The sequence below is a fragment of the Alternaria atra genome (genome assembly GCF_907166805.1).
Source record: "Alternaria atra isolate CS162 genome assembly, contig: 22, whole genome shotgun sequence".
NCBI lineage: Eukaryota > Fungi > Ascomycota > Dothideomycetes > Pleosporales > Pleosporaceae > Alternaria > Alternaria atra.
The window spans coordinates 2,223,943-2,251,825 of NW_025091320.1; the positions used below are offsets into that span (position 1 = coordinate 2,223,943).

General features: G+C 50.0%; 9 protein-coding genes across 9 annotated transcripts; 5 read left to right on the forward strand and 4 right to left on the reverse strand.

The window, feature by feature from the left end:
• Positions 1 to 313: 313 nt before the first annotated feature.
• ALTATR162_LOCUS3503 (uncharacterized protein) lies at positions 314 to 1,389 on the forward strand (the record flags this gene model as incomplete). The annotated part of the gene is made up of 2 exons (XM_043311111.1): positions 314 to 530; positions 578 to 1,389. 2 exons carry the CDS (start codon positions 314 to 316, stop codon positions 1,387 to 1,389), a joined length of 1,029 nt encoding a protein of 342 aa, XP_043167046.1.
• Positions 1,390 to 3,940: 2,551 nt separating this feature from the next.
• ALTATR162_LOCUS3504 (uncharacterized protein) lies at positions 3,941 to 5,172 on the reverse strand (the record flags this gene model as incomplete). The annotated part of the gene is made up of 3 exons (XM_043311112.1): positions 3,941 to 4,180; positions 4,232 to 4,972; positions 5,023 to 5,172. The coding sequence occupies 3 exons, from the start codon at positions 5,170 to 5,172 to the stop codon at positions 3,941 to 3,943; spliced, it is 1,131 nt and encodes a 376-aa protein (XP_043167047.1).
• A 5,653-nt stretch (positions 5,173 to 10,825) lies between these two features.
• On the forward strand, positions 10,826 to 12,779 carry ALTATR162_LOCUS3505 (uncharacterized protein; the record flags this gene model as incomplete). The annotated part of the gene is made up of 5 exons (XM_043311113.1): positions 10,826 to 11,023; positions 11,078 to 11,333; positions 11,383 to 11,529; positions 11,582 to 11,699; positions 11,762 to 12,779. 5 exons carry the CDS (start codon positions 10,826 to 10,828, stop codon positions 12,777 to 12,779), a joined length of 1,737 nt encoding a protein of 578 aa, XP_043167048.1.
• Positions 12,780 to 13,084: 305 nt separating this feature from the next.
• Positions 13,085 to 14,323, reverse strand: ALTATR162_LOCUS3506 (uncharacterized protein; the record flags this gene model as incomplete). Its single annotated transcript, XM_043311114.1, has 4 exons — positions 13,085 to 13,316; positions 13,405 to 13,623; positions 13,685 to 14,028; positions 14,084 to 14,323. 4 exons carry the CDS (start codon positions 14,321 to 14,323, stop codon positions 13,085 to 13,087), a joined length of 1,035 nt encoding a protein of 344 aa, XP_043167049.1.
• Positions 14,324 to 15,497: 1,174 nt separating this feature from the next.
• Positions 15,498 to 16,286, forward strand: ALTATR162_LOCUS3507 (uncharacterized protein; the record flags this gene model as incomplete). Its single annotated transcript, XM_043311115.1, has 3 exons — positions 15,498 to 15,620; positions 15,671 to 16,148; positions 16,204 to 16,286. The coding sequence occupies 3 exons, from the start codon at positions 15,498 to 15,500 to the stop codon at positions 16,284 to 16,286; spliced, it is 684 nt and encodes a 227-aa protein (XP_043167050.1).
• A 298-nt stretch (positions 16,287 to 16,584) lies between these two features.
• ALTATR162_LOCUS3508 (uncharacterized protein) lies at positions 16,585 to 17,852 on the forward strand (the record flags this gene model as incomplete). Its single annotated transcript, XM_043311116.1, has 6 exons — positions 16,585 to 16,627; positions 16,675 to 16,780; positions 16,830 to 16,842; positions 16,893 to 17,652; positions 17,700 to 17,776; positions 17,826 to 17,852. 6 exons carry the CDS (start codon positions 16,585 to 16,587, stop codon positions 17,850 to 17,852), a joined length of 1,026 nt encoding a protein of 341 aa, XP_043167051.1.
• A 433-nt stretch (positions 17,853 to 18,285) lies between these two features.
• Positions 18,286 to 20,133, forward strand: ALTATR162_LOCUS3509 (uncharacterized protein; the record flags this gene model as incomplete). Its single annotated transcript, XM_043311117.1, has 1 exon — positions 18,286 to 20,133. One exon carries the CDS (start codon positions 18,286 to 18,288, stop codon positions 20,131 to 20,133), a length of 1,848 nt encoding a protein of 615 aa, XP_043167052.1.
• Positions 20,134 to 23,346: 3,213 nt separating this feature from the next.
• Positions 23,347 to 24,696, reverse strand: ALTATR162_LOCUS3510 (uncharacterized protein; the record flags this gene model as incomplete). Its single annotated transcript, XM_043311118.1, has 1 exon — positions 23,347 to 24,696. One exon carries the CDS (start codon positions 24,694 to 24,696, stop codon positions 23,347 to 23,349), a length of 1,350 nt encoding a protein of 449 aa, XP_043167053.1.
• A 1,346-nt stretch (positions 24,697 to 26,042) lies between these two features.
• On the reverse strand, positions 26,043 to 27,522 carry ALTATR162_LOCUS3511 (uncharacterized protein; the record flags this gene model as incomplete). The annotated part of the gene is made up of 3 exons (XM_043311119.1): positions 26,043 to 27,195; positions 27,243 to 27,305; positions 27,353 to 27,522. The coding sequence occupies 3 exons, from the start codon at positions 27,520 to 27,522 to the stop codon at positions 26,043 to 26,045; spliced, it is 1,386 nt and encodes a 461-aa protein (XP_043167054.1).
• Between the last annotated feature and the right edge of the window lie 361 nt (positions 27,523 to 27,883).

Genomic DNA, 27,883 nt, shown 5'->3' on the forward strand with positions numbered 1-27,883 from the left:
GAGACCTCGGGTCCCATGCAGCGAGACACTGTGTGTGGTAGCACGAACATGACTTGCCGGCGCGAACCTACCCCTTGTAGTAGGTTTCGGGGTAAGTGTTGAAAACTGTATGCAACGTGCCGTGTACGCATGAGGTGTGTGTGGGTTCTGCCGTTCTTCTGCCGTGCTCCGGTACCATTCACTTCGCTAGCGCCTCGGTGAGTCGCGTCCAAATCGCCGAAGAACGCGTCGCGTCTCCCTCAACTGATTACTTTGCAACGACACACAAGACATAACGATTACAACTATAGCTACCGAGTCTTGGTCAACAAACATGGCAGAAACACAGGAAGATGTTGAGATGGATACTCAAGATATTGAGCTGGAAACACCACCGTCAGATGTCTTCATGGCGCCTTCAATATCCAAGCCAGGCATTCTTGGCGGAAGGTCATATTCGCACTTCTCGCCAATACCGAAGCAGATTGCAGACGATATGTCTGGAGAAGTTGTACTGGGTGTCGATGAAGCAGGACGAGGCCCTGTCTTAGGTATTAGTCTTCCCTGAGAAAATCACCTTGGTCACTAACATGAGAAGGCCCTATGGTATACGCCCTCTTCTACCTACCGATCGAACTGCACCACTCTCTCCTCGCCGAGACGCATCACTTCGATGACTCCAAAGTCTTGACTCCCGAAGTCCGCTCGAACCTGATGCGCAAGCTCTGCACCAAAGGCTCGGATCTCTACGAAGCTGGCGGATGGGCAACACGCGTAATGTCAGCTCAAGATATCTCAGCGCATATGTTATCCCCGAATGTATACAATCTCAACGCACAAGCTATGGATGCGACAATCGATCTGATCAAAGGAGTGTTGGCACAAGGAGTCAACGTCAAGGAGATCTATATCGACACTATTGGCAAACCAGAAATCTACCAGAAGAAGCTAGAGAGGATATGGCCTACGATACGGATCACAGTTGCGAAGAAAGCCGATAGTCTATACCCCGTTGTTAGTGCAGCATCAGTATGCGCCAAAGTCACCCGAGACGCGGCCCTAGATGTCTGTTACGAGCCCTACCAGAATCGTGCCACCGAGGCGAACGAAGATGCCGAAGTCAAGGTGGCGTGGGGTTCCGGATATCCATCGGATGCACGAACAACGACGTGGCTGAAGCAGAACATGGACCCCCTCTTTGGCTGGGGTAGCGAGACTCGTTTTTCGTGGGGAACTGCGAAAGAGCTACTGGAAGGGAAGAAGGCGGATGTTAGTATCGACTGGCCCGCGGAAGACGATGGCAATGACATGCGCATGACAGACTTCTTCAGTGGCAAGAACGAGAGCGGTGGAGATGAATTGGTCGACTGGTTCGGAAAGCGTGTCACGCAGGAGATGGACGTATTCTGAGCGCGCACGATATATTCACAGAACCAAAGTCGCGCATGACACATCTTCCGCATGGTCTCAGTACGCTTGACTTTATTCGTAGAGCAAAGTATGCAAGGTATAATGATCGGGCGCACTCATCGGTCCGTCCCACGATCTACACCGGGCGCCAATATTAGACGCAGGGTCCACCAACTGGTCGATCCTACATAAACAGGATCACGCACAGACCATCGGTTTGACACCGATGTCGCAATCGAACGCGAGGAAAATCCCTCGAGGCAATTCAAGTGAGCATAGAAATATCAGTATTTTGGTCAATAGAGTAAGAAGCAGCGAAAGATTCTCGAAGCCATTCGAGCTACCATGATGCCTTTTGCATCTATTAGTTTTTGTTTTGCAGGCGTCCGAACTTGCAGTGGGCGCACGTTGGCTTTTATTGTACCAACGGTCAGTCATGCAGGGCACCAACCATTGGCGACGGTGTCCGCGCTTCACAACATCTGTGCGACCAGCTGCATTGCCATTATAGAATGGCCTGGGGTCACCATATTCGAGTCATCTTCTCTTGACTTTACAAGTACCTGTTATTCAAAGTTAAATTCTTCACTTCGGAAATAAAAGTCTCGTACCAATCTTGAACGCAGTCACCCAACTCTTCATTTACTCAACCTGTCTAAGCGTAGTTTATCTCAACGGCAAGAAACTTCGCATCGTTCCAAATGTGCGCTGACACCCTCGCTCAACTAAATCGTTCCAAGGAATGCCACGAGCCCAGGTCCTTTGCACGAAGAGGTGGAATAGCCAAGCGCGGAGATGGTAGTCCTTCTACAACACCTACCTATCATGAGAAAGAAGCCGAGTTCTCATACCTCCAGAGTGAGATACTCCACGAAAATAAGGAAGAGGTCTATATCAAGCCATACGCTCCCTCACCGCCACTGTCACCAAAAACCACAGTAGCACGGCCCAAAGCGCAAAGGAGACAATGTGTCGAACGCAAACGCAACCATCCCTATGAACAACCCTCATCGAACCGCAGACCGAGCTGGCGCCCGAACCTCAAACTAGAGTTCCTTCGATGTGGCTCGATCGACTCTATAATAACTCCGTTCAACGAGGCAGGATGGTTCGAGCCAGGTTGTGGAGTGCGGCCTAGGCGAAGGCGAAGCAGTGCGATGACTACCGGCGCCAGATCAGACTCCATTTGTAGCGATATGGATGGACCTAAGGCGCGACGAGAATCAACACTGCTACATCCATCATCGCCAGGTATTGAGTCCGCAGCCAGCATTGACCCCTTTGATGCTGCTCGAACCTTCAAGATTACGCATCAATGGGATCAGTTAGTTGTTCATGCGAGTCTTCGACCGCTTATGCCTCCGAGGAAAGGATCATCGCTCTTGCGTCCATCAAGCCCTGCCAGCGACGATTCCGAGTGTTTTGAGCTAAAAACTGTCATGTCTTTACCTCCAAGGCTGCTGTGGGGAGAGGACCGTTCACGCTAAAGACATAGAGATCAGCTTAACTTCAGCTTTTTAGACCAATGCCACTATGTTTCTCACTCGCTTCTGTCATGTGTGCAATTAGTGGACGAAATAGTGGTGGGCGTCCTTTTGGCTTAGAGTCTGCAATCAACGCGTTTTGCTTTGCCCCGGCCTAGACTTCCTATAATTCTGTCTCCTCTTCCAACAATAGCAGAATACTCAACTTCCAACAAAATGGCACCGCGACATGCAAATCTTCCTTCGCGCCGCGACTTCCTCAGGAAAAACCTCACTGTTCTTGACAATTGCGGCATCTGCATTGGAACCATTTGACGCGGACCACTAACCAACGTTCCTCAAGACCCAAGATGTGAACACATATTTGGATTTGAATGCCTACGTAAATGGATATAATCCTCGCATACCTGTCAAGAATGGATACGCCGTTGATGGACCGCAAAACCTTCCTCGACTAGGGCATCCAGGGGGGTGTAGTGTGTGATCTATGCGAAAAGCTCATCACTTGTAAAATAGTGTGACCCACCTGCCGCTTTTCAATCGCTCATATAGCTATTCTAGATGCGCATGAAGTCATCAGTATAGACAGCTGCTTGCACGCTTGCTAAGGACTCTACTGCGACAGCTGTCTCACCGCTCACTTGGAAGTCAAAAATACATGTCCAATTCATCCAGACTTCGTCCTTTTCCAGCTCCTTCGTGAGCCCGAATTCGTATCTGGAGAGCGCAAGGCCACCTATACCCTTGGTCAAATAACGGACAGCGACGATGCCTGCCATTTCTTGTCTATCTCTTGCCTCAGCCGCTTTCGACGCCGGAAACGTTGATATATGACTAGACGGTGATACGTTAAAGAGAAGCTGGCTACATGGTCGAGTTACTGTCTTTGTCTCATAAGACGTGTGTAGGAGGCAGACTATATAATCCAGCTACTATCTGTAGCCCTTGATGCGGATGTATGGGTCAGGCACGATGAGTGCTGGTATTATCTAGCGTTTCTCAATGACCTCACTTCATGTCTTTAATTACACTGTGACCAAAGCGTACTAATTCATAGCTGATACAATCTACAAATCATGCTTACTGAACCCAAGCTCGTAGATGTATCCCAAAACGAGCTGACCATGCTGAATTACGTGATTGGGATCCATGTGTTCCATCGTATCGTTGGCGGTGTGGATGTGAGGGTTTCGGTACTCAAAAGCGGACTCAAAAACGAATGATGCAGGGAATCCACTCCTCATCGCGGAGCCATGATCAGAGCATGCATATCCGCATGTACTGTTGACGTAGGTAATGTCGGTGTACTGTCCAGATGTTAGAGTTGCAGGCCTGTGTATAGACTTTTAGGTACTTACCTCTTTGATGACACGGGTGATGTACTCGTTAAGAGCAGGATCCGTAAAGTCGGTAATGAGACCAAAACTTTCCGGCTTTCCGGCGTCAAGAGTAGCCTTCGTGTATCCAACCATATCCTGCTGCAACATGGCCCAGATATCCCTGCCGGCAGCCGCATACTGCGTAAAGATATCTTGACTACCACGCAATCCGCCCTCTTCCGCCGCATACCAGTGGAACTCGATGGTATTTTGCAGCTTGCTGGGGCCAAAGTCTTTGTCGCTTAGCAATACGCGGAGGGCTTCGAGGTTAAGGAACGATCCGCTACCATCATCGTCTACACCCGGTGCACGTCCGTTCATTCGGTCCGCTCCGTTGATGGAGTCGAGGTGGGCGCCCACAACTACAGTCCTGTTGCTCCGTCCTTGAACTCGTGCGACGACGGAGTTTTGTGGCCATCGGACGTGGGGGAATGCCTCGGCGGTGACACCCTTCTTTCCGGACTTCAAGACTACATCTTGAACCTGGCCAAGAAGCCACTGCGCGGCTTCGGCGCCTGACTCAGTCTCGGAAAAGCGCGTGTGGAAGGTAGAGTAATACTCCAAGTTCTTCTTGATGTTGTCCCACTTGAGTTTTGGGAAAAGCCGCTTGACGTTTTCTTGGTATTTGAACTTCTTCGGGTAAGGAGGCCCTGCTTTGACTGAGAGAGGTGCGACATGAGAGTCGCTGATGTCGAAGAAATGGCTTCCGCAGCCCCCGCTCTAGAAAATTGTCAGACTAGAGGGATCCTTGGAAGTTGTATATTACTGACAGCGGAAATTTCCCATCTCTCTTCTTCGGTGATCTGGCGAGTCTCTCCAGGAGCGACTTCGATAGTGAAAAGCGCTCTAGGCTCAACCTGCTCCGGCTTTGCAAACACAGCGGTCGCACATACTGCGGCAAGAAGAGCGGCTGATTTCATCTTATTGGCACTGGGGAGGTTCTCAAGATAGTGAAGTAGCTGAGGTCAGTGTGGTACTCAAGTCGTGCTCATAAGGTCGAATATATACGTTTCTTGTGCCAGCTTCGGGGTTGCATTTTTCCATCACGTTCCGCTTGATGCCTCGTCTAACCACTGGTGATATGTTTGCGTGTATACAGAGGAAGTACCAAGAGCACAGCGGGTCAATATCATGGTTCAAAAGCCAATCAGGCCGTATAGCAGATTCGGGGTAGACGTTAAGCGCGTCTTGTCGCTGCGAATGAGTCTTGTCTCTTTCCTATCGCGGAGTAGTGCATCGTATCATCTTGTCGCGCAGAGTGGGTATGTACCCAGGCGAGAGGTAATTTGCGTACCGATCCGGGCTGTCGGAAATTCTATTAACTTTGTTGTATCTTGGCAGTGAGGGGGGCCCGGGGAAGGAACATGAAAACATTGAAGGTTCGAGCGCGACGTGTGCGCGGAGATGTCGCGCTAGAACCACGTTAACGTGGCCGGCTGAAGTATCCACTTCGACCCTCTCTCTTCCCAACTCGTATCACGAAAATACAAACTCTGTCAAGGTTACAGATAAGCCTCATCGAATGTTCGAAGTACCGATGGTCCGAACTTTGGTTACCGTCAGGACTAGAAACTCACATTGACTTTCTGAACTTGACAATCACTTTTCAAACTCCCTTCCCTCAAGCAGCCTCCTGAAAAGCATGCATCCCACCCGCGCCCAGTGTTTGCCTCGAACACTTTCCATTCCTCAACTGACTCCAATAGTTTCTCCTTACTTCAGCCTCTTTCCAGCCCCAACTTGAACGCGACGCATGCGCTCTGGTAGGTGTTGAGGCCCTCGATCTTCAAGAGTTTACTGGATGCCGAATGCTTGATTTCTGGCTTTAGCTAGTAATTGCCGGTCGCGCTGAGTTGCTGCATAGTTGACATCGCCGCAGCAGTGCTATCCCTGAGATTTCCTAGGTCTATCTCACCTCACTTACTATCCGCTCTTTACACAGTCCGGTCTTGGAGAACGGAAATCTTCTCATACACTCTTGTGAGCCACTATCCTTCCAAATCGCTCGCGTTTTGTCCTAGCATTCGCCACAAAGGTGTTCAGAACCACAACCATGAAGAGATTGTGTACAACCAACTCTTGGAGAGTTTTCCTCTAAGTATAGCTGACCTTGTTTGTTGGAGCACTAGTTTGGCATGTAGAGATACTGCGAAGGTGGTAATTACGTACTTACGCTACGCCGCCTGAGTGTCAGTATGGCAATACATAGTCTAAATGATCCTGACGACCATGATATCTGGTGATAGGTTTGCGTTGTCGCGAGCTGGGATGCAGAGGCCAGCAAGATAGGCGTTGAAGCCAGAGTACCTTGCAGCCTGTAGAGTGCTGTCCGGACGACAGCTGGATCTGCAACAAGACAGTGTTGATTCATGAAGCACAACGCACTCATCATCTTATCACACTTGGAGAGTAAACAGAAAAGTATACGAACAAGAGAGGTTGGGCGTACTTTGCAGTGCATTCGCGAAGGAAAGTGTAGGATGCTCGGTCGGGTTCGGCATGGCGGTATGCAGGCCCCACCACCGCGTCCCTCACTAGAAAAAACTTGACCGCAGCATTACTACATCAACAACCTTTCCGTTATTTCTCAACCTTCAACCTCACTCGGTTATAAACTATGTATATATAAACATTATCTGGTCATCTTTCCATCATTACTAAGCAACAACTGGCCTAATGGCCCAATGGCAAGGCGCTTGACTACGATTCGTTCGATATCAAGAGATTCCAGGTTCGACCCCTGGTTAGGTCACATCAGTTCCAGCTTTGTTACCATCTTTCGCATCGGTGGTTTAGTGGTAAAATTAGCCGTTGCCATCCTTCACAGGACAGTTTCGGCTAGCCCCGGGTTCGATTCCCGGCCGATGCAGCGAGTACTCTAGCTATTCTTTTTGCGATTGTAATCGTATGGGGAGGCGTGGTGGTGGTGGTGGTGGTGGTGGGAGATGGTTGACGTTGAGCTGGCGGAATGGAACTGTTTTTGGAGGTCTGATTGAACACGAACACCAAACATTGCGTCCTCAGAACATCGCATCCGTGAGCGTTAGACAAAGACCTAGAACCTACTGTGTTACACAACATACTCTGTTGAGAGACGATCCTTGATGCCTGAAGTTTGTCGGGAATCGTCCAAGAATTTAGTGTGTGTAGTGTACATGTTTCTGAATTTCACACTACCTTCTAATTTTACCTCTCGGATTAAACTGGATGTCTTGAAGCATGTTTGGTTGAAGGCACACTAGAGTTCAATACAGTATCGGCGACACCAATTGTGCGATATCTACTTAGAAATCATGCTCCATGCTCTGAAAACCTTCATAGGGATGAGTAGGTATATCAGATTGCAGCCTGCCTGTAGATCTTCAGATCCACCGCGCCAAGCCGGCAGCCATCCGGCGTGGTGTGTTGAGTACCTTAATCTATACTCATCCATCTTTACCTATGCGCTCGAGGTTCATGTTGACCAGGTAGCCAAGGAGACAGCATGTTGATCGCTGGCGGAAATGCGGCCCCCAATTAACCTGATTCTGACTACTCACGGTGGGTAAACGCGAGTGACTGTGACTCGTTTGCGGCATTGTGAACTAGGCCGCTAGTAACACATCCTCTCCGATATAAATGTTGTTTGCCTCAGTCTTCTGCTTGGTGCGATGATTTCAATGGTTCTACCAAAAATGATGGCTACTTCACGCTTCTTACCCGCTCGGTTACTCGTGGCACATACTCTACTACTTGGCTGTCGCGCCCGAGACAACAACAACAATGACACGGCTGGCACTACTCTCTGTCCCGATCAATTAGCGGCCTTCAACTCTTCTGGTCAGACATCGTTTCATTTCGCATCCGCATTGGACGGAGACTGGTATATATCGCTCGTTTTTGAGGACAAACGTAGTTCTGTCACAGATATTCAGATGTACCTCCTCTAAGGCTACTTCAGCTATCTTCGATGAACAATGCCAACTAAAGGTTGTTTCTATCGGTTCAATGGCGTCAATGCTTCGACCTCAGGAAATGGCACAACCAGTTGCGAAGATGTCCTAAGTGACGAGTACATAGATTTATTGCACGGCATCTCTTTCCTGACTGTATCCATTGGAGGTGATGAGGAAGATCTCAAATGCGAGCGTTGAGTCGATACCGGCCGAATTAGAGATGCCTGTCCGGAAGGAACACTTAGTCCTAGGGTATTGTTGTGCAAGTGATTGACGCTTCATCCGTAGACAACATGGATCACTGATGGGCCGACACAGCTCCACGTATCGACATTCCAAACCATACGTGCAATGGGTCGTCGCCACCGGCAGAGTCCGTTCCAGAGGAGTATCGCACCTGGTCCATGGGTCTGTTGGGAGTGGAACTTACAACTCAGATCGTAACACTATCAGCTTCGCATGCCATGATCCATTCGTTCGGAGGGCTGTACCGGTACGATCGTACTTGCGGCATCCTTTAGCGATGACAGCACGGAGACACAAGTCATATTTGTTGCGCTCGATGATGTGGCTCAGGGCAGTTGAGAATCCGAGGAAGACGTTCCGCGGAAGAATGCTGGCGCACGTGTATCTTGGCTGGCCACTGGAAACATGGCAATAGTAGCGGCAATAGCAGTAGTCGCCATAGTATGCTGAGTAGGGCGAGTGGTAGGTGTTAAGCCCGAATTGTAACAGCGAGCAGCGGTAAAGAATACCGCTCTCTTCAATTTCCCAACATCTCAGACCGGCATTTGTACCCGTGTACCTCAGTCTTTTCGACTTTGAACGAAAAAGCGCATGTCGCTCCGACTCTGTACATATCGCATCTATCTTCTCGGAATTCGTACGACCTGGGTGTTTCTCCACGGTCGCACCACCGAAGTCGCACCATATCTAGATAGGCCCCCTACAGTGTATTCTAAGGCGGGGATCGAGCGCCTGTGCGGTAGATGCGAAGGACTTGGTGCATCCCTCACAGATCCCAACAACACCTCGGTTAAAGTTAGTCGTGGTATTCATCAAGCTTCCTCTGACGGTGTAGTTGATCAAACCGGATTTTTGTGGTTCGCGAGACCGGAAGGAGAAACATGGGATGGATTACGGCAGACGCTGTGCTGTGCGTACACACCAGTGTATGATGGTATGGCTTCAGGGCGTGGATAGACAGTTGTTGAACCGGGCTAGCGTGCCAAGGCCAGAACACTAGGACCTCCGCGCCGCTAAGATCCTGATCATCTCCATGAATAGGCAAAGCTTGAGCCACAATCCTTCAGGTCTCTGAGAGCGGCATCCTCGCTACCATCCTAACAACCCCTATGACCTCGACTCCATAGACCCGTCGCACTCCAAAATACGCATGCTTTTTTAGAAACGCGTTTCATCCCGGCGACGACCATCCATCAGCTGTTGCGTGGGATGCATGGTCGATACCTAGGTAATGCGTGAGCCACGAGCCTGTCCCGTGTCAACGGCATCGTTGTCGTAATACGCCTCCTCGCGTGCCCCAGTACAGCCTCCGCATTTCAGCCCACTCGGTCTTTCCATCGATAGATTCTCGTTCCAACAGATCTCCTGCATCTCGCATATCGTTGTGGCGCTGGGATTCGCAATACCCGTTCGTCAATCTGAAGATCACGAGCAAAAGCAACAGCATAGTCAGCCAGTCGCATGCAGGAGAAGATGCGCCAGTCTCCACCCATCCACACGAACCCAGAACACAAATCCATCCCTGGAGAACATTAGACTTTGGGCATTGTTTTTTCTGTTTGTTCTTTCTGGGCTGTACAGCAATACTGCATTGCTACTGCTCGAAACTCACGCCACAATCTCTACTAAGACGGTTTTGGGCCGTATGGTGTGGAGACAGAAGATCCACTGCCTTCTCCGGATAGCTACAACCTCTCATTGTGACGACACCGCATCTAGAGAGCATCTGTATCTTACCGAACACACATGGTACGAATTTGAGAGCAGTTAAGCCGGTGTGCGGGAGGAGACGCTCACCGTTTTGACCCTGAGAGACCCCCGTGAGCCCTGAGATGCCCCTGGTAAAGTAGATCAGCCTCGAGAAAAGCAGTCGAGTACTGTAACCGTCCGAAGCGGTACCTGATAATTCAATCCCAGGCGGCTGATACCAGCACTAGAGCGCCCGTGCTGTACCATGGAAGACATGACCTAGGTAAGGCCCTGCAGAGGAAGGACTAGTACAACGGGAAAACAAAATCACCCCCGCTCGCGTACCTTGCAGGCTATGACAACTCGACGATTGGCTCCCCACTACGCACTTGCAGCTTTGCTATCTCTATAGCGACGTCGGCGAGGAGCCGTGAACCATGCGCCTGTGTCTGCGGTGCTGCTCTGGGCTGAAACGCCATGTTCAATTCGTCGTACAAGACGCTCTCCTCTAAACATCCCGGTTCCCTCCGTTTCCTCTCGACCACGCTCTTTTCCTCCTGCCCATACGTTCGTTTCACCCGTGTAATTCTCACCAGACATTCAACCAGTCATTCACTCGTTTCAACCAACTCCCCTCGGTCTGGTCGACAACTCTGCATGAATTCACGGAGGAAACAGGACACCGTTACCGTCACCTCACACAATGGATGCCGATGCCAGCGCGGTATCACCCTCCGGAACTCCTCTGCCCTGGCTAGTCCCCGACAATGGGCCCCTTCATCTTGCCATTGTCGTCACGCTGGCCTTGAGCGCGCTGTTGATTTACTCGCTAAGAGCCTTCACTCGTGGAAAGCTCCTTCGCTCCTTCACCATCGATGATGGACTGATGGTACTGGCCGCTGTATGTTCAAAAATCGGAATGGAAAGGTTCTATATCAGCTAATGCGCAAGACAGCTATGCACAATAGGAATATTTATCACATTCACTGGAGTCGTAGAGCTTGGTATTGGGCAGCAGGAAGACGGCTATGCGTTACCGGTCAGCAAGACTGTTCAAATGGGGCCGTGGATGTGGGCATTGAATTCGCTCATCATCGTGGGGCTTGGTGTCGTTAAGCTATCAGCTGCTTTTACTCTTTTACCTCTGGCCGATGCGAGAAGTCATTCGTACTTACTGATGGCACGCGTTATCCTTCTCGTCGGACTTATGCGTAGGTCTTCAGTACCAATACCCTTTGATATCAAAGCTGACGAGCATAGTACTGGTATTCTGGCACACGGTTGAGTGGTTCATATCAATCCTCGCTCAATGCGTTCCTCTTGTAGCGGCCTGGGATCTTTCGTATGATGATAAGGCGTTGTGCATGTCGCAAAGCGAGTCCAAGCACTGGGCTCTGGCGAACTACCGTAAGTAATGCAGTCTTCAAAACCGATAAACAGTTCTAACTCATCAATCTAGCCATCAATGCTGCATCCAGTCTACTACTGATTCTCTTCACGGTCCCCATCGCCATCGGCTCTTCGCTCAAGCTTGGACCTACACTGCATCTTCTTGCGGTGGTATCGTTAGGGCTCTTGTAAGTCTCCCTGATCCGCAAAAGCACTACTTTTCGGAATTTTGGTTGCTAATATTTCACAGTGCCTGCGCTGCAGCCATCATTAGATCCTGGATGGTCGTCACATCTTGGGACCACATCGGCTATCGGAACAACTTTGACTTGACATTCACCACATGGGGTATCTGCGAGTTTCTAACCGAGATGATAGCTGTTAATCTCAGCACCTTACTACCTCTCGGTAGAGAAATCCGCAGTCCGGACAGCGCTGCCCGTAACCCTCCACGCTCCGTCGGCATCTCTGGCCCCGTAGCCGGTAGCACTGTACACCTATTACACGGCGATGTCGACGAAGTCGTCCCTAGCTACTCAGAACCCTACACCCCTGAAAGGGATAGCTTTTACAACTCTCGCTATTCAGGTCAGACGGTCATCTACCGGCCTGACACCGCCTACTTCCCGGCACACTTCCATAGCAACAATAGTATGTCGCGCTTCCACGACGACGAATCTAATCTAGACTTCGACATTGAAGCTCCCTCAACCCGATCTAGCCCTCCTCGGAAAACAACGAAATTAGGACCATCGTCACGCTTCTCTGTGTCGACCGCTAGTACGCATACGCGTAGAGTGAGTGACTCGTCACAGCTCAGCGGATACTTGCACAAAGATTCTGAGGCCGATTTTGGGAAGGAGAAAAATGGAAGAGTCAGATTGAATGCGGTAGAGCTCGAAGAGATTGTGAAGAGCTTGGGATTGAAAAGACACAGTAGTCATGGAATTTGGGATAAAGAGCTGGGTCCTTTCGAGGAGAAAAGCGAAGATGGGGGAAGCAGCGTTGCGCCTACAATATTTCTGGAAGGCGATGAAGACGCGGAGGACGCTGCTGAGGACATATGCACATGTCCAGCACCAAGGGTGATGAACACCAACACAAAAGGCGATGCAGATGATGCCAGTCTGCAGACCGAAGCAGACTCGAGCGAGATCACCGTGATCCGCATACGTGGAAGTGCTAAATGCGGTCTCCACAAGAACGAGCCCGGCGCTCGGCCTTCTCATTCGCGAATGAACTCTGGAGAGTGGATCGCGCGTGCATGAGATGTCATATCATTTCGGATGTTTCCTTTGTCATCAACAGCGGTCTTGTTCTTGTCGGCCATTTTGCGTCTTCAAACCGCGGCGGTGCCGTTTTCGGCCGGAGTCATATACCATCATTATCACAGTTTCTTTCGTACATACAGTATTTACATGTACTACCACCAAGACAAGTCGCGAAAAACAGCGTCTTGCACCTATTTCTTAGCCAACTTAGACAGCTACTATAGTCATAGTCAATGGTCATAATTTCCTAACTCTCACCTACAATCCCTCAATGCTGTTTACTTTGTCAAGGAGTGTAGAATTTACTCAGCCCACCGCTTCTTGACATATTGCGCTTGATGGCCACCAGGCAACTCACTAACCCATGCGTCGATCTCCTCTTTGACAACACGAGGAACAGTGCACTTATTCATGGCTGCAGCATTCTGCGTCTTAAGCGTAGGGCAATTCTGGTAGCAAGGCGAATCAAGAGCACGTTGAAGCGCGTCACCTTGCCATCCAAACATGTAATCACCATGATTCGCATAACCCGTTCTATAACCACAAGAAAAACACGTTAGCGACCGCATCATCTCGTACACCTCGTAGCGGATGTGAGGTAAAGGGGGACAGGAAGACGTACCCATCACCGAAACTCCAGACAAATGGTTGACTACCATCCTCAGGCCAATCAGCCTTGTTATTAAACTTGCTCGTATCCCAGATGACTTCGTAGAAGAGCTGACCCATGCGTACGGGGTGGCTGGCAGGGCAGGGGCCGCCGGATTCAAAGGAGCCGTATTCGGGGTAAGACATGTGTGCCATGTGGTCTGGAGAGTCGAGGTTGACCCCGTCCCAGCAGCTGAGCGGGTTGACGTTAGTGGGATGAAAGCGGTTGAGAAGATGCTTAGGAAACGACGTACGTAGGAAAGCGAACTGCAGTCATAATGCCCGCCTTACACGGCTGAGTAGGAAAGTCGAGAGTCTGGGGGTCACGCGTGTTGATGTTGTCCAAACACGTGAATGTTAGTTGACGGAAGCGTTCAGCTTCATCTTTGGTGCGGGCGTTGACGTCGCCGATGAACATGCGGAAGCCGGGCTGGAATGCCTGGACCTTGGAAGTTTGCTGGAAGTTGTAGAGGCCATCTTGCATGTAGTATACGGTCATGCCTCCGTTTACGCCGTTGAAGCCTGAGTTGGGTATCTGGGGAACGCGCTTATATGTGCCGTTCCTAGCTTTGAAGTATAGCACGGCTGTCCAGTAGTTCTTTGCGCTTGTTAGTTTTGCGCAAGCAGGTTGAAACATAAGTAGCTGTACTTACGGAAAAGTCCTCGCTAAACTGGCACGATGTGCATGTTGACTCTCCTGGCATATCCTTTGCTGGATCCATGGTAACGTTGAAGGAATTTCCTCCTAGGATCTGGTGTAAGTGAGGAGATGGAGCTTGACCTGGCGTGACCAGCGGATCCAGCCTGTCGATGACTAGCTGAGCGCATGGGAAGCGCAGTAGCGCCGTTGCGGGTGCAACAAGCGCAAGAGCGGTAGCAGTGAATGCCTTCATGTCGATGAAGCTGGTGATCTGTAATGAGGTCGACAAGATGGAGGTAGTAAGAAGTATGTTCGCAATACAAAGTATCTTATACAGCTGCGTTACATATGCATAAGATGCCACCAGGATCAGGGGTGGTGACGCCGAGCGGGTATGCTGTGTTGCAAAGGCAGAACTCGGTCTTGGTAGAGATCACAGTGAGCAATATCGAGCGCGGGATGAGTCTAGAGCACTTTCGGGTACTTGAGATGGTGTGGATGCATGATGGTATCGCATGAATGGGTAGGATCTACATCAGCGTTCCCGATTTGCCATTCTGGATTGCTCATCATCCACTCATGTCGAATTTTCCTATCGTATCGGGCAGCCGTAGTAGCCATGGCGCTGCTGATGGCATTGTGTGCACTTCATTTTCGGCTTAGGCAGTTGGCACAATCTCATCATGATGGTGAACGTGACGTATTCGGTTGGCGGCAATACTAATATGATTGGAGGAGAACTTCCTCGAGACCGAATGACTCCAGTGACAATGCTCCCTGATATTCGACCAAAATTGTAAGTCTTGACATGTCGTCGGCAGTTGTGTGCAGGTGCGGCGAAACGTATAACGCCCCACTTGTAGAATGACGCCCCATGTGACAAGAAGACGGTGACTGGCCCGTTCGAATTTTGGCTAGGATGATGTTTGTGGACGTTGAGACAAGGTTCCACGAGCCTCAATCTATCCTACTTTGCCGCCGCGCCAAGCTGTGGGGTACCAATACTCCCATTTGTTTATATTGTCCGGCCCCGTACCTCATCAACGCATGCCATTCGCACGGATTTCTTGGCACAGTATAGATGATTTGCGCATTGCCATTGGACCATTGCAGGATGCCCAGCTAGAGTAAGTCAAGATACTAAAGGGATGTAGTTGTATAGCTGGGCGAACGGGCGGTCGAAAGAACAGGCTGTTGAAGTATAACAGATTCGCTCGCGAGGTGTGAGTGTTTATCAACCGGGTACGCTCCCATGGAAGTAATATAGTCCATGTGGTGCTGTCAGCTGTAGGCTCCGGAATCTCAACTATCCTTCTGGAACATCGACTGCTTCTGCTTCTTGAATTCGGAAGCTTTTCCACCTCTCTCTCATTGGACGTCTTGTTACACGACATCTTCTCTCCTTACTGGATAGACCCAAGTTAGCCATGAGAATCACTGCTCTTCTGGCGTGCTGGGTGTCGATTGCATCTGCCGCCTTCGACCTGAACCGGGGCGGTGCGGTACTCAAAGCACCAGCAGGCGACTCGTTTGCCACCGTAACAGGCACCGTATGTGAAATCCATGCTATATGCGAGGTGTGTACTGACTGGGTGTACAGTTCACAGTGCCGAACCTATCGGGCACAAACCGCCTCTCGATTTGGGTGGGTATTGGTGACACGCTTGAGCAAGACAATGTTCTCGGTGGTGGAATTGTGTACAACAGTACTCTTCGAAGCTTCTCCGCGTACTTTCCTGGTCCAGTGACAGACACTACTTCGAATGTTCCTGTTGCCAACGGTAACTCTATTACTGTAACTGTCAACGTGGCTACCGCTGGGGGTACCGTGACCATCGAGAATAAAACACAGAACAAAAGGACGACACAGACGCTCGCAGCTCCTAATGGTGTAGATCCATCCGCCTTGACTGCTCTGGCGGCAGACTGGTTCGTTCAAGCATATCAAGTTATCCCAGGCCAGCTGGTGGCCACGCCAAACTTTGGAACGGTGTCATTTACTGCGGTTTCCGCGACTACTAAGAGCGGCGTGAACGTCCCGATTTCTGGTGCAGGAAGATACGAGATACAAGGAACCAGTGGACAGGTTAGTCGTACATGTTCTTTCGCTTCGCTCAGCTAATCTCCGGTCAGATGTATTCGAAAACGACTATATCAAGCACAGGGATCTCGGTGCAGAGACAGACAGTGTAGAAGCAGGACTGTCGTTGTATTGATCATGATCGAGAGATGGTTTAGACGTCGCTGTATCGCCGTACGTAGTTGCGAATAGACAAGTTGAGGCTATGCTGTGTATGTTATCTGTTCAACCTCTGGGAAATACGTGCGATATCGAAATATCAGTTCGCGATGATGACGGTAAGAGAGATGGTGTTGGTGATGGTGTTAGTGAAAGTCGCTGGATGCCATGGGGGCAATGCAGAGGCGATGACGTTCGCTGGGGCGGCTTTCCCCCCTCCACATTTCTCGACGCGTCGCGACATCTCACCTGCATCGTGCGACAGCAACGCAAAGATGCGCTTCAAGGCGGGAATACAAAACATTACGACCTTTACGAGTAAGCATGTGTGTTCCGTACTTGGAGTGGCAACTGACATCGTCTAGAGCTCACAGCATCGCTCAACTCGCTCGGCCCGCTCGCGTGGGTGAAGCTCAGCGAGGAGCAAATATGCTTCACCATCATACCAGAGCAGGGCACACAAGTATGGGCGTGAGTAGACGCCTTGTATCTTGGTGTCGCTTGTTCTAACCACGTCTAGTGTTCTCTCCATTGTAAGCATACCGTCTAATTCTTGCCGTCTGGAGGTTAATGCGCCACGTAGGACTCCATCTTTGAGAGTATCAGCGTGCAGTCAGCAGCGGATAATGTCATCAATCTCGAAGTTCCGCTCACGTCGTTGAATCGCGCCCTCAAATCAGCGCTCAATGCCACTTCGGCCCAGATACGCCTCACCAAAAAGGACAACCTGCCCATGCTCGCCCTCACCATCGTCACCACCACGTCCTCAAACACGTACAGCGCCTTTCCTGCTGCTTCAGCCAACGACGACGATGGCTTCGACGCCGCCTTCGACAACGAGTTTGGTGGAGGAAACCGCGAGACTATTGTCACGCAAGAGATACCTGTGCGAGTGCTTGCGCCGGATACCGTAGCGCATTTGCATGAGCCTGTCTGTCGAGAGCCAGACGTGCACATCATACTGCCACCTTTAATGCAGCTGAAGAGCATCAGCGACAGGTTCACCAAACTGGCGCTGGCAGACACCAAGGCAAGCACTGCAACGACCGCAGCGAGAACCCGTTTAGAAGTTTCGGCCAACATGCACGGCTGCCTCAGGATGAGCATCAGATCCGACGCCATGAACATATCTTCCATCTGGACCGATCTCAGCAATCCGGAACTAGACCCTGGCCACGTCGCTGGGGGTGAAGACGGCGTTGCTGAACACCCAAGTACGCGTATGAAGCAGCTAGGGACGGCCGATGGGCGTAGTGAAGAAGGATGGGCCACAGTGAGGATCGATGGGCGTGACTGGGGTAAGGTCATGAGCGTGGGCAGGCTGGGGGGACGGGTCATTGCCTGTCAGTTTCGCCAACCTCATGTTCACAAGCATGCTAATATTCCAAAGGCTTCTGCCATGAGCATGCACTCATACTCTACGTATATCTACCCAACGATAACGGTGATGATGAGTCGGTCTTGACAGTAAGTTACGCTCCTCATACTCTCACTCACCACGCTCACTTTCGTCCAGTACTTTATCAGCTCCTACAGCGCATAGCTATCGGCCTCGACGCCAACCCCACGCTTACGAGTCACGAACTGGATACCACTTCTCGCGAGGAACCTAATGTACAACACATCTCAATGCCATTCTCCACCGTACGAATCCATCTACAACCTTATGGTGATGTGCTCGAGGAACTTACTAGTCTGATATGCTAGCGAGAAACAAGCCGTCACTGCGTCGTTCTCAGGATGTGCATAACCATCGCACTATTCGTGTGCGAGCTACAAAACGGGGCTGAAAGGGTTGACGGAAATTAACACGCCATTAGCCGAAGGCATCAGGAGGACGCCTAGAATACCAAGCCCCAGACACCACTTCAGAACCAAGCCTCATCCTTCGTGTCAACTTCTCACGACAATATAAAGAGTACTTACGCGCACTCCCTCAAGATAGGTACGCACGCTAGAACTCTTCACAAAGCGACATGGCCGAACCAAGAGAAGCCCCTTTCACCGCCTCGCTACCTTCACACCCATCGAACCTGAGCGACCTCCCCACGGTCAACACCGACAGCTTGTGTTTTCTCACCAATCTTGCAAGCGAACTGATTCATTACATAATCGATTACATACCCCCCGCATCCCACATCGACTTTGCATGTACCTGCAAGCATTTATCCGCATGCTCTGCAGATATTCTCAAACGCCATCGCGACGCTGAGCTCAAGTACGGTGTGTCATCTGATCTAGATCCTGCTACAATTCCCACTCTTCTTCGAAGCGCATACTGGTATGGTGACCCAATTTCTGCATGGCATGTTCGATCCCTGGAAGTCTGGTACGACCGCAGAGGATGGGAAACATGGAAAACGCTCAACTTTGAAGTCCCAGTCGACCAGACTGCACAATCACCAATAGCTTGGGAATTCATACCTGGTGAAATTGACGACTATTTGGAGCGACTGGAGCAAGGACAGGGCAGTCTTCTACCCGAGCGCATCGATGAAGCGCGTACGCAGATTCTGGAAGGGCATGACACTTACCTAAAAGCCCTCCTTATCACAAATTGTCCAAGACTTCGCGATGTCAAATTCGTTATGCCGGCACGCCACGAGATTGGAGCATTTTCTTGCCTTGGCTGGCTCGATACCTTCATCAACGACTCTCACAACAAGAAAACCTCTTGGGGTCCAGGCCTCGAAAACCTCCAATCGGCCGCTGTTGGTCTGCCGACGGAAACATGGATGGATGATGCCTATCATCCCAGTACAGGGGAATTCAACTTAGGAATACTGACGCAGTTTCTCCGTCTACCCCACCTGGAAAGGATATACTTCAAAGACTGCGAAGGCAACGGGGACGACGAAACACCTTGGGACTCTCTTCTACCCGCCGGAACTTCCAGCGTTAAACATCTTTTTCTGGATAATTGCGGCGAAATAGGTACTGATTTCATCAGAGCTCTTGCAACCGCCCCGTCAGCCCTCATCACAGCCTCTTTCCGTGCCGGCAATGCCATGCTTGAACACGCCGACAACCTCGTCGGCGACCTGGGCGTTTATCAGGGAAACTCTCTAGAAAGTTTGATGTTCTACGGCTACCATGACGACCCTAATATCCACGGCTATCGCTGCAGTGCCTTCCTCCCGGAAGAACTCAATAATCACAGAGCTCTAAAGCATCTCTGCATGAACATACAAGATATCGAACTTGACGCTGCAGGCAACTCCAGAGAAGAGTGGGAAAGCGACGGAGCAAAGCTGGAACGCTGCTTCTTGGAGACTGTGAAGAATTACGAAGTGCTGGTTCTCTGGGGGTCGCTCGATAATTTCCATAACCAATGGGAGCCAACTGAGGAACAAGGCTTCGAAGATGCGGTCATATCCGTTCTCAACAATGCCGAGATGTGTATGGATGCCATATATTTGGAAAACGTAGAGAGAAGTAGTGGACCTATTTTTGGGCAAGGAACGGTACCTCGAGCTAATGAGAAGGACAAGGTTTGGTTCCGCCGCGCGATTGAAGTAGCAAGGAAGAGGGGTGTCGATCTTCATACGCTCACGAATCGCAACAAGCCGCGTAATCAGATCGAGTTTCCCGAAGCGCCTGATAGGTACGATCTTAAGACTGGTCCGTGGGGTGAGAGACCAGAGGATTGGGTCTTCAATGTATATACTGGTCGTAGGGAACCGCAAGGGTGTGGGAGATGTGGAGATTGTGACGTTTGCTTTGGGTATTACAGTAAAGAGTTATGGAATGGCCTGAAGATGGAGCCAAGAAAGGTAAGATATGATGGGAAGAACGAGGATGGAACTGAGGATGAAGACGACTAGGATTGGAAGTTGACTATGTGAAAAACCAGACGACAGTCTCAGATAAGATTCCTCATGCTGACTTATCAAGCACATCTATATCGCAATCCTTTTTTATTGTGCCTGTTCATGGTACGATTTATCAAAAACAGATACCAAGCTGTGGTTGCGAAGACACAATTCCTCTCAATCATCAAACATGACGTCATTTCACGTTTTCTCATACCTCTTGCATCTTCTTCCCCTTCTTTTCTGCTATTACAATCTTAAGAACTCCTTGCTCTGAAATTTACTCATCGTCATATTTCCCAACAAACATGCGCGAAAAGCTACAATTGGGACACTAACCAGGACCTTGCATAGTGGCTTACTGTCAGCTGGTCAAGTGATCAGCGCACTCCCCTGATCTGGTTCACTGCTTCCTCAACAATTTACTCAAGGCCCCCAATCGAAACTTCTCCCGGTGCACTTTGAAGCCCATGATAGGATATTCTGCTACCTGTTTTGGAGGTCTCGTGCTTCACGCCACAAGACGGCAAATACAAGCTGTTAACCCCCTGACCCTACAAAATTGCTGCGCTCATTGATCAAGATCTAATCTTAAGCGATGCTCAGCGTATAACACCACAACACCCAGCATATTACACGACATCTCGAACATATTTGCCTGGCCCTTCTTCATCTACCCCATCTTCTACCACCACCACCATCATCATCAGCAATGCTCGTCCAACTACCCTTCTCCCCATCCCACTTCCACCGCCTGACAAACACTTCCAAACCCTCCAACCCTACCCTCGACATTATAAACGACGCCGGCACCCAAAACAGCACCGGCCTTCTCAAACTAACCCGCGAGGGCTACTACTCAGGCCAATACTGGGCCTTCACGCCCTCCCCCATTACCCCCAATTCCTACCGCCTCCGAACATGGTGGTTGGGGCCAAACCGGCAACTCGATGTCTACGCGGATGACACGTCGAAAGCGGTGTTGAGGCGGGAGGATGATACGGCGCATGCGTTAAATTGGCGGATTGGGAGTTGGGGGGATGGAACGTGGTGGATTGGGAATGAAGCGAGCGGTGTGTTGAAGGTTTTAGATGTTGGAGATAGGGCCGATGGGAAGGAAGTTGTGTTGAGGGAAAAGGATGAAAGGAAGAAGACGCAGAGATGGAGGGTTGAGGTGATTAGGGAGATTAGTGAGGACGAGTATCATGTTAGGCCTGTTACACCGGTGGACGTGGTGTAACTGTTAGTGATGCGTAGACTAGTAGGGATAGGCTTGAGCTTGTAGCAGACAATAAAGGCTACTACAGATGGATGTTGGTCGTTGAATTCATTTCTATTCGTTCTAACGTGGTTCACAAGCGAGTCGCCAACACAAGCGGGTCGCCACCCTAACACCAGCGCGGCGCCTGCACAGCAACTTCACGTAATGTCACAACTACGCAATACCTAAAGAACCTACAATAAAGGCAATATACAGCTTGCTATCTTAGATATTAATTCTTGTTAGTTTCAAAGCAACGCACGCGCTGCAGCAATCTATAACGTCCCACGAAGAACGCTTGTTGACCGACGCGCTAGACGACGCTCTCGACGCGATTGTGAGCCGAACTTAAAACGCCTTACAAATCTAGAAGAGGAGGCGATTGTACAGCGTATACTTAAAGAGAGTCTACGTGGTATACCGCCCTTAAAGGCAAACGTACGAGATATAGCTGATAGACTGCTGAGAGAGCGTAGTAGGAAGCCTACAGGCAAGAACTAGGTTGATAACTTTATTAAGCGTACACCTGAGCTGCGAACGCGATAGAGCCGTCCGTACGATTACTAGCGAGCTGTCTGCGAGGACCTAGCGATTATTAGGCCCTAGTTTACGCTTGTTCAATCGATGAAGGCGAAGCATAGTATCGCAGATGAGGATACCTAGAACTTTAACAAGTCTAGCTTTATAATAGGCAAGATATCCTCTTAGCTTATTGTTATAAGCTTAGAGAAACCTAGGAAACAGAAGAAACTACAGCCTAGCGATCGCGAGTAGGTAACTCTAGTACAAGGCGTCTCTGCGATAGGGCGCGTTATCCCGCCCTTCCTCATCTTTACAGGGAAGGTCCTTATTACCTCCTAGTTCGCAGATCTACCTCGCGATTAGATTATCACTGTTTCTCCTACTAGCTAGATTAACAACGACCTCGCGCTTACGTAGCTTAAGCACTTTAATGCACATAAAAAGGCGTCCTCTGTTAGGGCATATAGGCTGCTTATTATTAACGGCTATAACAGCTACTGCTTAGTAGATTTCTAGGACTACTGCAAGGAGAACAAGATTATCGCTCTCTGCATGCCACCTCACTTATCGCACCTCCTGCAGCCTCTTAACGTTATCCCCTACTCGCTGTTAAAGCGCTACTACAGCGATAGGATCTCGTTTTTTGCACGCAGCCGTATCTGCTATGTTAACAAGGAAACCTTCCTACTAGCCTTTAAAGAAGCTTATAAGAAAACGTTTACACTAGAGAACGTTCGCGCAGGCTTTCGAGGTGCTAGACTAGTCCTATATAACCTAGAGGCTGTGCTATTAAAGCTAGATGTGCAGCTGCGTACGCCGACGCCGCCTGCACTAGGCACTGTCGCCTAGGAGGCGCAAACACCGCGCAACGCCCGCGAGATAGAGGCGCAATCTACGCTAATTCAAAATCGCATGCGAAACTACTAAGGGTCACCAGCAAGCTCATTAGACGAGCAGGTTAAGCAGCTAGGTAAAGGCGCTCAGGAGATAGCTTATAATATAGTGTTAATGCAAGAGGAAGTAAGAAGCCTTCGAGAAGCTGTTGACACGCTTACAAAGCGCAAGACTTGCAAAAGGCAGTACGTACGCGCAGAGGAGACTCTAACTGTTAGTGAGGTATCTAACTTAATTGCTAAAAAGGAGGGTAGTAGGCGTAAGGACAGCGAGACGCCTGCGAAGAGGGTGCGCGCAGAGAGGCGCTGCGGCCGTTGCAGCGAGGTTGGGCATAACTCCTGCACCTGTAAGGTAGAAATAGAAGATGTAGATGATAGTGACGCTTCTGAGTAATAGTAATCTGTTACCTATAGTACAATATTGTGTTCTAGTGCTACACTACGTTGCTGCGCAGGCGTCGCGCTGGTGTTGGGGTGGCGACCCGCTTGTGTTGGCGACTCGCTTGTGAACCACGTTATCTATTTACACATTATTGATGCAACCCACGTTTATGAAGCAGGTGCAGCGGTGCCATAAGGCACGGCCTTCACACTCTCAATATCGACGTAACCGTACTTGCTTCCGGTCTTGTCGTCTGAGAAGCCTTGAGCCCATGTAGCCATGTCCTTCTGGAATGCCTCCAAGTTGCTCTTGTCGCTCAGATCAATAGGCTGCTGGTCCTTGCCCAATTGCCTGATCTGCGTGCCTGCCGCAACGTTGGTGGCGCCAAAGTCATTGTCGTCTGTCAATTGGTTGATAGCCGCGTGAACCTCGCCGTTGATGATTTGACGAGGGAGCTCAGGCTCCAAGCACACTGGACGGGCGAGTCCAACACCGTCGACAGTGTTAAGTGCGTCGACCATGGCAGCAGCACTCTTCAAGCCACCAGTGACGTAGGTCCTGGTCTTGGAGAGTGAGGGTGTGATCTTCTCAGCAAACTCGAGGAAGAAAGCTTCACGCTTCTTTGTCGACTCGCGCTTGTGACCAAACGCAAGCTGCTCGTAAGTACCACCAGACAACTCAACAAAGTCGAAGCTGTTGTCTTCAAGCAGCTTGCACAAAGTTGCAGCCTCCTCGGTGCCGAAACCCTTGTCTTGGAACTCAACAGAGTTGAGCTTGATGCCAAGTACAAAGTTGGACGATGTGCGCTTGCGTACTTCCTGGCCGATCTCGGTGATGATGCGCGCACGGTTCTCAAGGGATCCGCCGTAGTTGTCGGTACGCTTGTTGGTAGTCGGAGAGAGGAATTGCGCGAGCAGGTAGCCGTGAGCTCCGTGAAGCTGAATGCCGTCGTAGCCAGCCTTTTCTAGGTACTCAGCTGCGTGAGCGAAGCCTTCGATAACGTTCTTGATATCCTCGTCGGTTGCGGCGCGGGGCTTGCCGAAGGTCATGCCCATAACATTGCCTTCTAGTTGCACGTCGGATGCAGAGATTGGCTTCTTTTGGATGTTCTCAGCTACCTGGCGACCTGGGTGGCTGACTTGTCCAACGATCAAAGAGCCGTGCTTCTTAGATTGTGTCGCAAGTTCCCTGAACATCTCAAATCGCTCGCCCTCATACTTTGAGCCGCGAGGGATGATGGGGTTGCCAGCAGCTTCCAAGTGGTCGTACTCAATCATAATGTTGCCGGTAAGGATGACACCAAACTCGCCCTCACCCCATCGTCGGTATACGTTGACAAGGTTCTTGGAGGGAACACCACGAGCTTCGAGGTTCTGGGCATCCCATGATGATAGACGCTCGGTCATAGCACCCTTGAGGAATCGGTTCTGAGCAGTCTTCTTGGAGAAGGCAAACTCGAGAGGCTTGCTCAATGGGGCAGGGTCCTTGTGCTCTGCTTCGTATCGTCGTGGTGCCATATTTGCTAAAATGTGATTGGGTATCTAACAAGAAAAAGAGATTTAAGTCGTGTTTAATGAGATTAACGGTTGTGAGTTTTGCAATGGAAATATGCTAGAATTCAGGTGCGCGATCACTAGAGGTATATAAGTAGTTTATTAGTGCGTCAACATTTTCGCATTTCTAAGCGGTTATATGAGTTCGTTGGTGAACAATGACGCTGGCGGACTCGTCCGAGAATGATCTATGGCGACGTCATAGAGGTACGCTACAAGCTAGGTTCGGCAGCGATACCTCGGCAGATATAGGCGAGTTACTGATCTAGATGGGCCTCATCGGGGGTCCCTGGAGATCGCGTTAGGCTATTCGATGGATGAGGCGTTTGTGGGGTCGAGAAATGGGCCTTGAGCAACGTAGACGGATGGCGTTATTCTCGCGTCACAAATTCTCCAGGAACCTGGCGGATCGGCCCGATGATGATGCGGCTATCACGTGTCGGCCAGCTACCAAGGAGTTTCACCAAGATGCTGTCTAACATATTCTCTATTCATTGTTCGAACCTTGAAAACGTATTCGTCAGCTATTAATTCATCACGAATGACTGCGAAGGAACGTCTACCATCGGCAAGGCTGCAGCACAACGGCAGAAGTCACTGCTTCCCTGGTGATGCCACGGGGTTTTCCCACCAAATGACTAGTTGTTCAGATGGAGTAGAGTGGTCAAGCGGTTGTAGTTTTGGATGAGTCGCGCTGCGCAATTCAAAGGTGCCGCCCTCGTTGCATGATTTGTGGAGCCCTCGATCAGTAAAGCGCAAGCTGAAGAACATTCCTGTAAGATTTGTGCAACCATTTTTGGGATAATGGTAGCTACTGCATGGTCCTTCTCGGCCAACGATGTCAGTTGATCGGGTCCATCTCGGTGAAAGCCTGGTGGTAGATCTCGTCTTGAGACATCGTATGCAGAACCATACCTGGGAATCCGTGGGTACTGCATCAACCCAGTGACTGCTTATCAGTGGCACTGTGCTTGGAATCATACCTAATATACTTCAGGTGTTCTCTGTCGGCGGATGCTATGGACTTATGTTGAATGTGTAGTCATTCCTACCATTCGTTACTGTCAGGTACTAGAGACGAATTCGTCCATCGGGTGCTTGCTTTCGAAGACAATCTCTAAGATGCTATCCGCCTGACCAGTCTCCTCGACAGGACTACCTCGATAGTGCTCTTCCGGACAAACTCCGGAAACTTCTCAAGTCACGTTGAGGGCGCTAAACAAGAGAATTCATTTGATGTATATGTAACGCAGTTGCGCAAATTACATCAAGCTATCAACAACTTCCAGGATGGAAAGCATTTGTGGGACTCAAGGAAGCAGCTTGACAAAAGGCAAGCGCCCTTCAAGAACTAGAAGCTTCCGGTAATGCCGAACAAGGTGCAACAAATACAAAGAGTCGACGCGATCACCAGGTTCCGTCTTCGTGCAACAATTGAGGAGGTGGCGCAGCTCGCCTGAGTATTGAGCAGAGCTTGAAGTCTCAAAATTTGCAGGCAGTGTTGCCATCTCATCGAGACTAAAGGGACCTGCGGTTCCCTGCACAACACACCACATAAGCAGTCCAATCTGATACACGTCAACGGCTTTTGTGGCATATTGACCCTCCGGTGGCTCATACTCACTGTCCATAATTGGCGTTTCTTTTGACCACGGATGTTCGTTGTTATCGTTGGTCTCAATTTCCCATTGCCGCATTGCGCAGCCGAAATCGCCTAGCTTGACAATTGGATAGTTATGCATATCTCCGGTATTGGAAGTGCAGAATACGTTAGCCAGAATTGTGTCGCGGTGGTAGACAGGATTCCAGGGCGAATCCTCCCTGGTTTTAAGCGGTTTGCTTCCAAGTTTCTGTTGATCGAACTCACTGAGAAGAATTGGTCCATAGTGCAAGTACACTACGGCACGTACTAAGCTTTCCAAGACATCCCAAACGAAAAGCTCAGGAATCGAAGTATTTGCCTCGGTATACTTCTCCACAAGGTCCGCCAATGTGTCCTTGTCGCAGTATTCTGTAACCATCCAGCCTGTCTCGTGTCGATCTTCCGGCGAGTAGCCATCAAAGAATCTAATGATGTTTTCATGCTTTAATGTATGTAAAATCCAGATTTCTCGACTAGCGAAGTCGGGGTAAAGCGCTGGCGATGGAAGTGTCTTCATGATATGCCTCTGGCCATTCATATCGGTCGGGTTCCTGACAAGATAAATACCGCCACTGTAGCTACCGGAAATGTCGCAGAGCTGGGATGTAACGACCCATTCTTTGCCAGTTCTACCATCGCCGATCACCTTCCCAGGTACGAATCGGTCTCTCGCTAGATCAGCCGCGCATCGACATTTCAGTACGTTCATCAACATGTCCTGTAGCTCTTCATCAAGAAGACCGAAATTATCACCATCCTCGGCTTCGCTGTCGCGGAGCAGGAGAGCGGCAGCGTGCTGGATACCTGGGTAGTCTTTGGGTCTTCGGAATAAGGTTCCAGTGTCTTGTTGTATATGAACGTTCTGAACGGGATGTGATTATCAGGGTAGGGCTGGTCAACACCTAGTTTAGCACAGAAGATCTCAAACTCGCTAGTATAACCAAGATTTTTTGAGCTTTCCGTAATTGCTTCGGGGACTATTTTGAGTCGTTCAGGCCAAACAGTGTCAAGTGAGATATGGCTTCTTGAAGTTCTGCTGTGAGATCGTCGATTGTTGGGAGTCGTGTGGCCGTTACTACCGCACCATCTCCTGCTACGCTGCCCTTACGAGCATTCCTCCTCCCAGTGATGTTTGCGTTCGATTTCATGTTGAAAAATCCAGAAGATGCGACGCTCCAATGCAAGGGGTGTGTGATGATGAGTAAGAAAGTAAGAAGTCGCGAATTATTATGCATCTTACTGGTATGCGGTGTTGCAGTAGATCACTTTAACGCTGTGTATCAACACAAAACAGTGTCCAAGAGGAGGTAGCGGAGAGTTATATACTTAACATTGTGTCGCACGGCTTCATCCGCGTAAGTCAACAACACACGAGGGATGATATACACACAATGTCTTCGATTTTGTCTTAGAAACCCTGGAAGCGGCTTTACTAAGGTCTCAGTAGGCTCGAACAAGCCTGATTGCCATAGAGTTATACAACTTGCGCGTTTTCGCTGGCCGCATACA